Source organism: Trachymyrmex septentrionalis, unplaced genomic scaffold (genome assembly GCF_001594115.1).
Source record: "Trachymyrmex septentrionalis isolate Tsep2-gDNA-1 unplaced genomic scaffold, Tsep1.0 scaffold83, whole genome shotgun sequence".
Taxonomy (NCBI): Eukaryota; Metazoa; Arthropoda; class Insecta; order Hymenoptera; family Formicidae; genus Trachymyrmex; species Trachymyrmex septentrionalis.
In genome coordinates, this window is record NW_017306018.1 from 3,806,274 (window position 1) to 3,820,036 (window position 13,763).

The 13,763-nt window shown below is 37.5% G+C and overlaps 1 protein-coding gene across 1 annotated transcript; it reads left to right on the forward strand.

The window, feature by feature from the left end:
- The first annotated feature begins 8,302 nt into the window (after positions 1–8,302).
- On the forward strand, positions 8,303–8,806 carry LOC108754934 (putative uncharacterized protein FLJ37770). The gene has a single exon (XM_018497598.1). It carries the CDS (start codon positions 8,303–8,305, stop codon positions 8,804–8,806), a length of 504 nt encoding a protein of 167 aa, XP_018353100.1.
- The last annotated feature ends 4,957 nt before the right edge of the window (positions 8,807–13,763 follow it).

Sequence of the window (13,763 nt, forward strand, 5' to 3'; positions counted from 1 at the left end):
CGTTCAGTAATTCTGGTTTTCAATTGTTTGCTCGTCTGTCCAACATGACGCATCGCAATTGTTATACGATATTTTATATACTACATTACTTTTCGATATATGAGGACAAATGTTCTTCTGTACTTTTATGTATTTGCTCATTTTGTTGGGGCTATGAAAGGATACCCTGATGTCGTTTATTAAATCTTCTAAATTTCTCCGTGTGACGAGGAATGTATAGAACCGTAAGCCAAGAGGCAGTTTTATTCACACAGACATTGTCAGTCAGATCATTATGTACTTTGTACATCTATTTTTAATTAAATTTTTAATACGTTGATTAATAGTGTCAAAAATAAAATTCAATGGATAGTCATTATCTAGTAAAATGTTAATAATAAAGGTCAGATTTTTTGTATGAAACATAACGTCAGATAATAAAAAAGCTCTGTCAACTAACGAAAAAATTGGTAACGGCTTATGGTACCAATAAAAAATGAAACGATTGTTGTTGATGGATACGGTGATGTTAAGAAAATTTATTATATCTCCCCCTCTTTCAATAGTAAACTGAAGGCGCGGATGGAAAGAATTGAATTGTTCTAATAAAACGTCGATTTTAGAGGGAGACACCGCGGTACATATATCATCAACGTAATAAAACAAAATGTCCAAATTCAACGACATCAAGGACACTGTTTCCAATCTCCTCATCACTAAATCCGTTATTACCGATGATAATGGAGAGCCCATGGGAGTGCCAAAGCTTTGCTTGTAAATTACATTGTCAAAAGAAAAAAAGGTTGGATCTAGGACAAACTGTATCGCTCCCAAAAACTCATTCTTGGGCAGAGAGCAATCCTTAGAAATAAAATTCCATTGCTCGTTCACACAGTCGATCGCTATATCCATTGGAACATTCGTGAAAAGAGAAGTCACATCTAAAGAAATTAGTTCATGTGTATCTGTAAAGTATACACTTCTCAATTTTTCGACTAATTCGAAGCTGTTTTTGACGTAACTGTCCGCTTTCGGAATGGTTTTAAATAGTCTATTATGCAAAAAAATAGTCAATGAATACAGCGGACTGCCCACCGATGATACGATAATTCTGAGAGAATAACCAGGCTTGTGAATCTTCGGCAGCCTATAGGCTCTCGGAAGTGATCCGTCACTATAGTATAACGTCCTGTACTCAGAGTCCTTGATATGACCTTTGGTTTTCCATCTAGTAAGCATAGACCTTAAAGCTGTCGTAAGTTTTTTAGTCGGATCTTTCTTAATGAAAACATATATGTCTGAGTCCCCCAATAACATTTCATTCAACATGTCATTTTGTTCCTGTATGCATCCCTGTCCATAGCAACAGTGACGTTGCCTTTATCAACAACCGTGAAAACAATGTTGGGATGCGCCGATACAAAGTCGGACTCTAACTTTGACAATTGTTTGTCTGTGGCTGATGTAAAGATAGGAGAAGAGATGATATTGTTCAGGATTAGAATAGACTGATTAGTCACATCAATTCTCCTATCCAAAGGCATTTTCAATGTGCTGCTCTCAATCACCTTAATGCAATCAAAAATAATCTTGTTTTTATTGTTAAAAGAGAGCGCGAAATTATTTCCCAATTACAGAAAGCATTGTACGTTGCTAGGAATGTCACACGAAGATAAGTTTAAAAACCAGCCGTCTCTCACAGTGGTTAAGGACGATGACCTCTGTGAAAGAAAAAAGTTAGGATGTATGGAAATCACGGGACTATATAGGAGAACTATTATATGAAAAGGAAGAAGAATCAGCAACGTACAAAGCAGAATTCTCAAGAGAGCTGCGCATTGAGAAAACGGAAGTATTGCCCGATGTTGAAATAAACGGTTTACGAAAAGAGTCAAAGCTATATTGTATAGGCGCGATCCCAACGATAGATTGTTTTTTCTTTTTGTAAATAATCAACGAAATTTAGACTCGAATCTCCTTTTTTCTTTGACAAAAAAAAGGTGACACGATTTCTCTTGAGTATGAAGGAACTCATCGCAGATGAAAGTCGGAAGACAGACGGAAAGACTGCTCACTATATGGAAAAGTAAAGCTCTATAACGGTCAATTTCTCTGTAAGAATCGCTCAACTCAATACGCAAAATCCTCTTCAACATAGATAATTTAAATGAGAAATTTTTTATTTGATCTGAAGTTACGGAACTTAATATTACAGTTGTCAAGTGTTGCTATTCAAATGTCTCGGAGTAATATTGCTGTTAATGCACTGTTTAATAAATAGAGTATGCACATAATTCTTTATAATCAAATGGTGATATTTAATCCATAACTTGAGACAATGGACAGCATAAAAGCCGAAGTGATAGCGTATAAATTTAAAAAAAGACGGGTAAGAACTACGCATTGTTAAAGTCTGCGTTCAAATAAATAACAAAAATATAAGGACTCTTCGTATATAAAATAAATAACAACAAATGAAGGGCGAAGTAAGAATTATATCAGGCATAAAACGTAATCATATCAGGCATAAAACTTCTGTCCGTTCTGTTATCATTGAACATAGGCTACAATCTAATCACTTCCAATGGGATTTCCAATGGGACAACGTCAAAATCTTAGATGAAGAGCCTTGTTATAGGAAGTGTTTAATTGCCGAAATGCTTTACATAACGAAGAAAAACAGTCTTAATTTACAAATGGACACTGAAGGTCTTCATAAGGCATATTTACCCATTGTAAATAAATTTTGACTTTTTTGATACTGACGGCCCGTCTCCTCTCTCAGTGCGTGGCGATTCGTTTCAGCGAGCGGTCACATTATTCTATACACAATATTCGTTTTTTTACATCTGCATTCCATTCTTCTTTATGCGTTTATACTATTTGTTATACCTATATGGATACATTTGTTTTGATTTTTTACATATGTTTGCTGGTGAGTTTTCACTTTTTTCTTAATAAACAGTTGTCAATTTATTTAAGTTTATTTTTTTCACAAGAGATCTTTTTCTTTTTTCTTTTTTCTTTTTTTATTAGAACTTGGCTATGAAACAGGACACTTTTTTTGACTGTTCAATCATACGAATAATGTTGAGTTCTATATCGAGACTCAACCGAACTGCGTGTATTCTTAATCTTCGAACTTTTGCGACAATTATTTTTTAATTCTGTTTCCATTATATTAACATCTGAAGAGGGCTCAATCCGGTAGCCGAAACTTATAATGTTTACCTTTCACCGTTATTACTTCTTAGTATACATCTTTTCTTCATTTTTTATCTTTTCTGTACTTTTAATTTATGTCTTTAATTACATGTCTTTTTAAGGAATGCGCTGACTCTTACTTTGCCCTTCATTTGTTGTTATTTATTTTATATACGAAGAGTCCTTGTATTTTTGTTATTTACTTTTTATTTTATATAATGAAATACACACACAATAATTTTATACAACTTTGACAATAATTTCCAAAGATCCATGTAAGTTTTATAAATACAATGTTGAAATTCATTATTGTTTAATATTATAATTATAGAAAGTTAGTTATTATAGTGTTCATTAAAGTAAAAAAAGTAATAAAAAATGAGAAAAACGTATTTCCCTACAGACGCATAATATTATTTAATATTTTAAGCATATTCTTATTTTAGAATATTAAAGCCTATTCTACAATGTGTTTTTTGTTTCTGTTACGTCCAAACTCCGCGCGCATGCGGAGTTGAGGGGGTGAACGTAACGAGGAACCGAATTGTTAGACCGATTTGGTCGTGTCCGGGCTCCGGACCGCAAGGGAGCCGTGGGGAAGGACCGACGCAAATCGGGAGGCGCTTCGCTTCGTCCTGAGGCTCCTAACGAGCCGGGGGTCGAACGGAGGACGAAGCGGAATCCTCTGCTCGTGCTCCGCTAAACGGACACACGAGTCGGACGTACTTTGAGAAAGGGCCCAAACTGGGTCAGTGTGCCGAAAGGGGCGCACTTTAACGCCAGCTGTGCCAGTACGGCCGTATGCCTTGGCTTTCGGTCATGGAACTTAATCCGAGTGACCGGGGAGAAGGCTAAGTGCAATCTCGGGCGAGCTTAAGAATACGAGGAGGGGTTTAGTTTAAATAAATTACCGGGAAGTAAATTTTATAATAGTATAATTAATAAAAACTGAAGTTATACATTTTGAATTACACAAAAAAAATATAAATATAATTTTATCGGGTAAGTATAATATTACAATTTTCGTTTTTTTTATTAATTAATTAAATGTATTCGAGAGTGTGTGTGTGTGTGTTGTGATAGAAGAATGGAAGGGAGGAGAAAATGAGGGGAGAGTAAAGAGAGTATAAATAGGGAAAGAGGTGAGTGGATTTGGGAAGAAGAAAGGGGGGAGGGGTGCTATTAGTACAGGATAGGATCATATGGGTTGAGAGAAAAAAGGTCGAGCGGGACGAGGGACGCCACTGGGACCGAGAAAAGGCCGTCGGATCCTGGAATCCTCACGACGACCAAATCTTGGTTGGAGGGGGAGGAGTGCACCATGAACTCTAAGAGTTCCTGGGCATCGTGGAAAAGATGGGGGAAGGGAGCAGCGGGAGAATACCCGTGGTGTAGGATCGAAGGGGTGGTATCGACCTGAGGGGGTGATGGTGGATGCGGGGGGACATTAGCTGGAGGAATAGGGGATGGGTTCGAAATCGGGGAATAGGAGATCTCGAGGGGGGGAGATAGAGTATCTATAGGGAATTGGATAAGGGGAATCGGTTCCGATACTGTCGGTTGCGTTTGGTGAAAAATCCGGGCGCGGGCGGCGAATCTGCGCGATCGGCGGGCGGTTCTCGTCAGGCGGCGGCGACGAGGGGCGAATGGAAGGCGTGAACGCACTAGAAATTTGATAGTTTTTAATGGGTCCCCAAAAAGCAACAGGGAAAGACGGGGGGAGGGGACCACCCGATATTAAATAATTTGAACTTACTGGTGATGTAGGGCCCAACCGCAGAGAAGGTGGCGTCGGATCTTATGTTGAACGGACTTCCTGGCTGTTGATTTGGGGTGAATCCCGATGGTAGTTTTTGTTCACACTGATTTTATCCGACTTAAAGTTTCGCGATCGACTCACAGATTTTACGAATTTGATTGTCTATATCAAACTGACTGTCTATATCAAACTGACTGTCTATATCAAATTCTATCCGTACGTTCTTCTATCTAACTCTCTATCAAAACTGACTGTAAACTGACTGACTGTCTAGATGTTCCGCGATCTAACTGCCACGCTATATGTTCTCTAAAAAGACTGACTCGGGGGTTGCGGAATCGCGATTTTTATACTAATCGCCGCAGATTACTCAAATTTGGATTGGTGGAATAGGTTTCGTTAGCTGGGAGTAGGATTTTCTTTCGCTCTTAGATTGGTCAAGATTTTGGGGGAGGAAAGATGTTGACAGGAATCGATAGAGTGGGAAAGTGAAACTTCAAAATTTTATGACCCTAAGATTTATGGGGAAACATACGTCTCGGGCGCCGAAAGGTCGCGGATGCATCGTCGCCACGGGACCACCCAGAATCTACCCCTGAACGTCGCGTGCCGTTTCTTAAATTTTATAATTACGAATTCGCGAAAATCGTTCGCGACTTGATCGTTAATCTTGGCGTTAATCAGTCTTACGCTTTTCATACATATTGATTTTTATCTCGGAGCGACATTCATGAGGAGATAACGGATTCTTAGTTTTTAAGATGAAAAATAAAAAAAGGAAAGAATATAAAATTTTAGAGCTTCGAGGAATTCGAGATCTTTATGAAAGAAAAGAGTCGCGTGAGTCCGCCGGACGTAACATTTCCTCTTTCTTGCTTTTTGCTATTTACATCTTATCTTTTTGCTTCTTATTTGGTTTTTTGTTTTATGTCGCTGTTACGTCGAAACTCCGATCATATGTATGGATAGGTTTAGAGAAAGAAGGAATAAGAAGGATGGAGCATATGAAGGACGTTAGAGCAGACGCTTTGTCTCGCATGCATCTGCGGAAAGGGGATGGAACAAGACCTTTTATAGCTCTAGAATATGGGTTAACGTCCTCAAGGGACGCTATAACACTTGTTTCCAACGAGCAATGCGAATGTCGATCCGAATTTTGAGTCAAGGAACTTAATCCTTATAACTCGGGACCGGACCATATGCGATCTCTGACGAGGGATGAAAGTCGGTACGAGGTCTTACGATTCTAAAATAAATGGAGATTGAAGTCATATTGTTACGTCCAAGCTCCGCGCGCATGCGGAGCTGAGGGGGTGAACGGAACAAGGAACCGAATTGTTAGACCGATTTGGTCGTGTCCGGGCTCCGGATCGCAAGGGAGCTGTGCGGAAGGACCGGCGCAAATCGGGAGGCGCTTCGCTTCGTCCTGAGACTCCTAACGAGCCGGGGGTCGAACGGAGGACGAAGTGGAAACCTCAGTTCGTGCTCCGCTAAACGGACACACAAGTTGGACGTACTTCAAAAAAGGGATCCAAACTGGGTCAATGTGCCGAAAGGGGCGCACTTTAACAGCTGCGCCAGTACGGCCGTATGCTCTGACTTTCGGTTATGGAACTTGATCCAAGTGACCGGAGAGAGGGCGAAGTGCAATCGCGGGAGAGCTTAATAATACGAGGAGAGGTTATATTTAAATAAAGACTGCTGAGAAGTTAATTTAATAATGATATAATTAAAAAAAACAAATTCGAGTGATACATTTTTTGAATAAAAAATAAATATAATTTTGTCAAGTAAATAAAAAAAAATAATACAATTTTTGATTCTCTATTCTGAGTTATGTACGCATTTATGGATGTGTGAGAGTGTGTGTATGTGTAGAGTATCGTGGCAGAATGGAAGGGAGTTACGGAGAGCATAACGAGAGAATAAAAAGAGAAGGAGATTTTGGTGAATGGATTTGAGAGGATTTGCTCTAATTTTCGTCGGATGATGATAGTGTTAGCGGACATGAACGACCGGTCGACAGGAGGCGAACAATTATCGTGCGGCGACGGCGACAGATTGAAATTATAACGTGAACGGACTGCAATGTTTTCATTTTCTTATAGGAGGTCAAAAGGGAGAAAAAAAGAATAAAAATAAAATAAAGCAAATGAATAATAAAAAAAAAATAAAATGAAATATTAAAATAAATTACCAAAAGATAAAGCGAGGAGGGAGCCAGAGAATAGAGATATACTGACTTACTACTGAGATGCTTATCGTTGGAGGTCCTCCAGTCAGGATGTGCAAGGCTGGTGATGTTTCTTTAACACTGACTCTACTGGAGAAAGAGGACTCCGAAAATCGGATGAAACCTTTTGAGGTATCGCGATCAACTCACTGACTCTATCGGGAACCTTTTTTCGGAAAATCGCGAGACAAGTATAATTTGAGAACTTACAGAAAAATCTGCGACAAAGGCTGCGGAACCGCGATTTTTATACTAATAGCCCCAGATTACTTAAATTTGAATTGGTGGAATAGGTTTCGTTGGCTGGTAGTAGGATTTTCCTTTGCTCTTGGATTGATCAAAATTTTAGGGGAGGAAAGGATGTTGACAGGAATCTGTTGCATGGGAAAGTGTCCTCCAAAATTTTATGATTTATGGGAAAACGCACATCTCAAGTGTCGAGAAGGCAAGCATGCATCGTCGCCACGAGACCACCTAGAATCTACCCCTGAACGCGTGCCGTTTCTTAAATTTTGTAATTACGGATTCGCGAGAATCGTCCGCTTGACCATTAATCTTGGCGCCGGTCTTACGCTTTCCGTACGTATTTATTATTGATTTTTATCTCGGAGCGACATTCACGAGGAGATACCGGATTCCTTGTTTTAGTTTTTAAGAGAGAGAAAAAAAAGGAAAGGAGATAAAATTTTAGTGTTCGACGAATTCCAGATCTCTACGAAAGAAAGGAGTCGTGCGAGTCCGCCGGACGTAATAATATTAAAAGTATAGTTTATTATTAACCCAAAGATTTCTTAGTATTATATAATGTACAATATTTTAAAAATAAAAGTATCTGTGCGACTAACATATTACGAGGTTTGATAAAAAAATAACGGGAATTTTTTTAAATTTCGCGGGCTGTATAAATCCGATTTTCAACTTTTTTTTTCATCTTGTTCGTACACATGTTTCTGACGTATATGTTGACATTTGCATCCATTTTGAATGTTTAGTTTATTGTTGACAGTCGAAAAGGTTATACGTGTTTTGGTGTGCTCGGCGATTTTTTACTTTCGGAAAAAATGGATCAAAGAATCTGTATTAAATTTTGCTTGAAAAATGGAATAAAGTGCAGCACCGTATTCGAAATGTTGACTGTGGCTTTTGGTGAGTCTACTATGAGTAAAACAAGAGTTTACGAGTGGTACAAACGTTTCAAAGAGGGCCGTGAAGACGTTGAAGATGACGATCGCTCTGGACGCCCTAGCACATCAATAACCGACGATAACGTCGAACAAGTAAAGAAAATGATTCTGGAAAATCGCCGAATCACTATCAGAGAGGTTGCTGATGATGTCGGCATATCATTCGGCTCATGCCAAGAAATTTTTTCGGATGTTTTGAGCATGAAACGTGTGGCAGCAAAGTTTGTTCCGAAATTGCTGAATTTCGATCAAAAACAACGTCGCGTAGACATCGCTCAGGAATTGAATGAAATCAACAACGATCCAGACCTTCTCAAAACGGTCATAACAGGTGACACGAAACATGGGTATATGGGTATGACGTCGAAACCAAGGCCCAATCGTCCCAATGGAAGCTGCCTGAAGAGCCAAGACCGAAAAAAATTCGAAAAGTTCGATCAAATGTGAAGGTTCTTCTCACTGTTTTTTTCGATTTTAATGGCGTAGTGCATCATGAGTTTCTGCCATACGGTCGTACGGTCAATAAGGAATGCTACCTGGAAGTTATGCGCCGTTTGCGTGAAGCAGTCTGACGAAAACGCCCAAAATTGTGACAAAACCACTCGTGGAAATTGCATCACGATAATGCTTCCGCTCATACCTCACTGCTTATTCGTGATTTTTTGAAAAAACAAAACCGTTATTTTGCTTCAGCCACCGTATTCACCGGACATGGCTCCCTGTGACTTCTTTCTATTCCCGAAGCTGAAGAGAACCCTAAAAGGACAACGTTTTGCCAACATTGATGAAATAAAAACAGAATCGCTGAAGGAGCTAAACGCCATATCGAAAAGTGAGTTCCGGAAGTGCTTCGAAGATTGGAAAAAGCGCTGGCACAAGTGTATTATATCTGAAGGGAATAAAATTGATATTGATGAATAAATAAAGATTCTTTGAGAAAAATGAAAATTGCCGTTATTTTTTGATCAAACCTCGTATAAGAGAAATCTAGCCTTTTAACAAGAGTTGTATTATACATTATTAGTTGTATCTGCATTATAACTATTATTTTAACATATTATAAGTGTAAGCTAGTATTCTCTCTTGAATAATCTTGTATTTTTAATTCATCTTATTGTAGTATTTATTTTTATAACTAATTACTATGAGCTGTTATACATTGCGAAACGCAGTTGGTAACGTAAATCATTAATCGCAGAATTGCTAATTAATTACATAAAAGACTAGTGTACATATTTTTGTCAAAATTAAATCATGGGCGAACGTGAGTCTGCCGTGTTCATATGTACGCGCGCGCGTGCGCGCGTGTGTGTGTGCGTGCGCGCGTATGTGTACTAAATAGTATTCATCTGATTTCGTTAATTGTACAAGAGGAGGGAGGAAAGAAGTTTAAAAAAAAGGATTAAGAAAGGATGGGGGGAGTGGGGAAGGAAAGCAGGTATAAAGGGCTTCTGGTGATTGTCTGGTTATAGCATTCCTGATGCGCTCGGGATCTGCGGTTGGGAAATCTATAGTAAAGATATTTGGGAGAAGGGGTTCGGTGGAAATTTGGAACTGAGAGAAAAAGGAACACAATGAATGGGGATTACCATGGTGGAAGTAGTAACGAGGACGGGGAGGAGAGATTAAGAACTCCACGCTTGATATTGAGTCAACGAGAGAAACGGGTCGAGAAGAAGGGGGAGTGTCAGGAAATATATGTTAGGTTAATTGTGACGGTGAGATGGATTCGGCCGTGGAAGGAGATCGAGGGGGAGGTGTTCCTATGGGATGAATACTATTTTCGTTATCACTATTATTATTAGTATTATCGTTAGCTATAACATTAGCATTAGTCTTATTGCTATTACTATCATTGTTTATTTCATTGATGTATGTCTGATAGGCCTCGTCTAGAACTCGACGGGCCTCTTTGCGCCGTTGGGTGCGTAGGCGTTTAGCCGCGCGGGAAAGGCGTGTACGTGGCCGATCACTCACTACGATTTTAAAATAAAAAAAACTGTTTAATTGTCAGGTTCTGCGTAGAAAGAAGGAAGGGAGAGCGTAAAGTTCGCGAATTAGGCAGACTTCTAAATAAGGGATAAGGTTCCATCCAGAAGAAATCGATGAATGTAGAAGGATAAGGAGGATAGAGTTGTGGGAGCGAAAAATTAAGAGTGCAGAGACTGAAAGGGAAGTTGTTTAAGAGTTTTCCTAGAGAGTGATCTGGTTTCAGAAATAGGTAATTGAAAAGAGATTTACTTATTATTTTGCAAGTTTAGATTTTTGAAGATGACTCAAAGGTCCGATCTCCTTGATTATCCAAAGACTCCAAGAAGAGGATTGATCGAGCGATGTGGATGCTCCGGTCAAGTCACACTTATTACTTAATAGTAATAACAAATAGATCTAACGGATCGTGGCTCAGCACTATGATCGGTGGAGCGATAAGGTCACGGACGGTTTCGGAGATGAAGTTTGATTGACAGCGGAGTAACGTTTTGTAGTTGAGTTTTGACTGATTGTTGTTCGTGAAGAGTCTCCTTTTTATATTGGCAAGTTAATGGTGCAGAGCTCGCATGTATTACTGATCTAATCTAGGATTAGGATTAAGGATATCGGTTGTGAAATGGGATACTGGGATATGTGTCTAAGACAACTTCCGTCATCGACCATTTGTCGGATGTCCAATAGTTTAGAGTCACATGTGTCATTTATTACAGACAACTGTTGTTTCAGCTACCTGAAGTTTTATAATTCTTAATCTATTTACTTCTCCTGTTCTTCAGGATAAAGTTCGCCTATTCGGTACTTGGTTCAAATATTTAATCCAACAACTTCGTCCCGAGTAGATTATTAGTTTAAAAAGGCAAATGTTATTCGGCTTGTCACTATTGTATCTCCTATGGTAGAAACAGATGGTCTACCAGTGTTACTTATTAATAATTTTTATGATAATGACGAAAATTCTAATCGAAAAAAAGAACTGTGGAGTCTGGATGTAACATCGCCCAAAATAAAAGTTAACGAACTTCGAAAGAAACAAGAAATACGCAGCAAGAAATACAATTGTCGATAAAAGTTGCAAAGGAGAAAAAAGTAACAGGTAAAAAAAACAAGAAACAAAGAACACATTGTAGAATAGGTTTAAATGTATATTTAGTATTCTAAGAATATGCTTAAAATGTCAAATAATATTATGCGTCTATAGGGTTACAGGAAAGGCCTTTATTATGAGATACCGAGTTTATTTTGGATAAATGCTAGAAATCTATGGGCAGAATAAAAAAAAAGCATTTTAAAAGGAATTTAATAAGCTTTAAGATAATTTTATGTAAAATTTAATTCAAATTTTATTTTTTTTATAAATTAAAGAAATGCAAAAAGTAAGTAAATCGCAACGTCAAAAAATTGTGCTCCTAATATGAGGTGTCTCGAGAAATCGATAATAAAACGCAAAGTACATCAGTATTGCAATTAAGAAACTTTATTTAATGTTTCTAAAATACAAATAAATACAGCCAGTGCACGTGCAAAATAAGTATGCGATGCATTGTATCTAGCTGACTCCTCAGGTAGTTGAAACCAGACATCGCAGAAACAGACACTTGATACTTATTTCGATTGTCTTTTTTATTATTTGTATAATAACATTTATACTTCAGCAATGATTTTCATTAGGACATAGGAGCATAGATTATTTCATATTAAAAATACTGAGTATTTCATATTACGATTTTCATGCCTTAGGGTTTTACGATCATCAAATCTAACTTCTGTAATTAAGCAATTTAACATATGACGTATTTTTCTATTAATACGATCTTACTTTAGCATTACATGAAAAATTTATTGCTAAATATTTACTTATTAAATAATAAACAAGGTTTGAAAGCTTATCTCAATGAAACTTGAAGACATCTAAATTCTAAAATCTTTTTTTGCAACGACTACAAGTACGATTTAATAATAAATTTTCCACTAAATAGGTTACAATCTAAGAACAATAAATTCATGGTGGAACTAATAGGTAGCGTTTATTAGTTTAGCGAAAATGCCGCTATCTCATATTAGGCGTCTCATAATAGGGGGCTTTCCTCTATATCTTAAAAATGTAATATATGTAAAGTTTTAATATGAAATATTTTCGCACTATCAATTGTAAGGATTGTAAAAAAATCTTCAAAAAAGAAAATAGAGAAAAAGCCTCTATTATAAGATACCAAATTCATTGTATATGTAGTCTGTTTTCTGTTCCTACACTAGACTGCATTAGCACTCTCTTTCTCGCTTTCAACAAATATCAAATATATACCTATTTCACTTTAAGTTCCAGAAGTGTACACTGGTTCAGCCAAAAAAACAGATCTATGATCATTGTACCCACAGTTTCAAAGATTCGCCATTCGCCCGCGGCGGACGCATCTCGGCTCGAGTGCTACAAGTTATATTTTTGAAAGTGGTACCGATTTTGATTGAGCATTGAAACACTCATAACCGTCCCGTGATTTTGGGACGACCCATTCATTCATCCTGACGCGCGTCCACGCGGCGTGACGACGCAGGCGCCCGGTGTCCGGGCGGGTTTCGCCATTTTCGCGGGCATTGCATCACTTTTAGTTTTTGTATCTCTCATAAGGACGATCATAAGGTGATCTGGCCGTATTATCTCCGTTCAATATATATGGGAAGCAGGAACCATTAATCAAGAAGAAGAAAATTGTACCCAGAACTTATCTTTAAATAGTTGGAACCAAGCAGAAGCACTGCATACAATGTTCATTTTGGTTATCCTTTTTATTACTGTACAAGTGTTCAATAACAACATTCATACTACAACAACGATTATTACTCGAACATAGGAGCATATAATTTATCTATTGGATAAACAAAAGAGTAAAAGAATATGATCATAAAAGAGTAAGAGAGTAAGACAGTGAGCTGAAGTTTACTGAAAATTGGAACAATCCAACCTTAAATTATTTATAATATATAAAAACTTTAAATACAATACAAAGCGCCTTCCCGGTCCGAGTGTTAAGATGTTGAACTACTATCTAATATACATTCAATTAAATTGAATTAATATTTCAGAAATAAATTGAGAGCCGATGAAATTATCGGATTCACACAATCAATCTGAAATGACTAATCCCCCCAAATTCTCCCAAATCTTAAAAAACTGTAATAAATTTTTTAATAGTATTTAATAGTATTAACTTTTTAATACTTTTTAATAGTATTTAATAGTTATTTGTAATAAACTTTTTTAAGATTTGGGAGAATTTGGGGGGATTAGTCATTTCAGATTGATTGTGTGAATCCGATAATTTCATCGGCTCTCAATTTATTTCTGAAATATTAATTCAATTTAATTGAATGTATATTAGATAGTTCAACATCTTAACACTCGGAGGACCGGGAA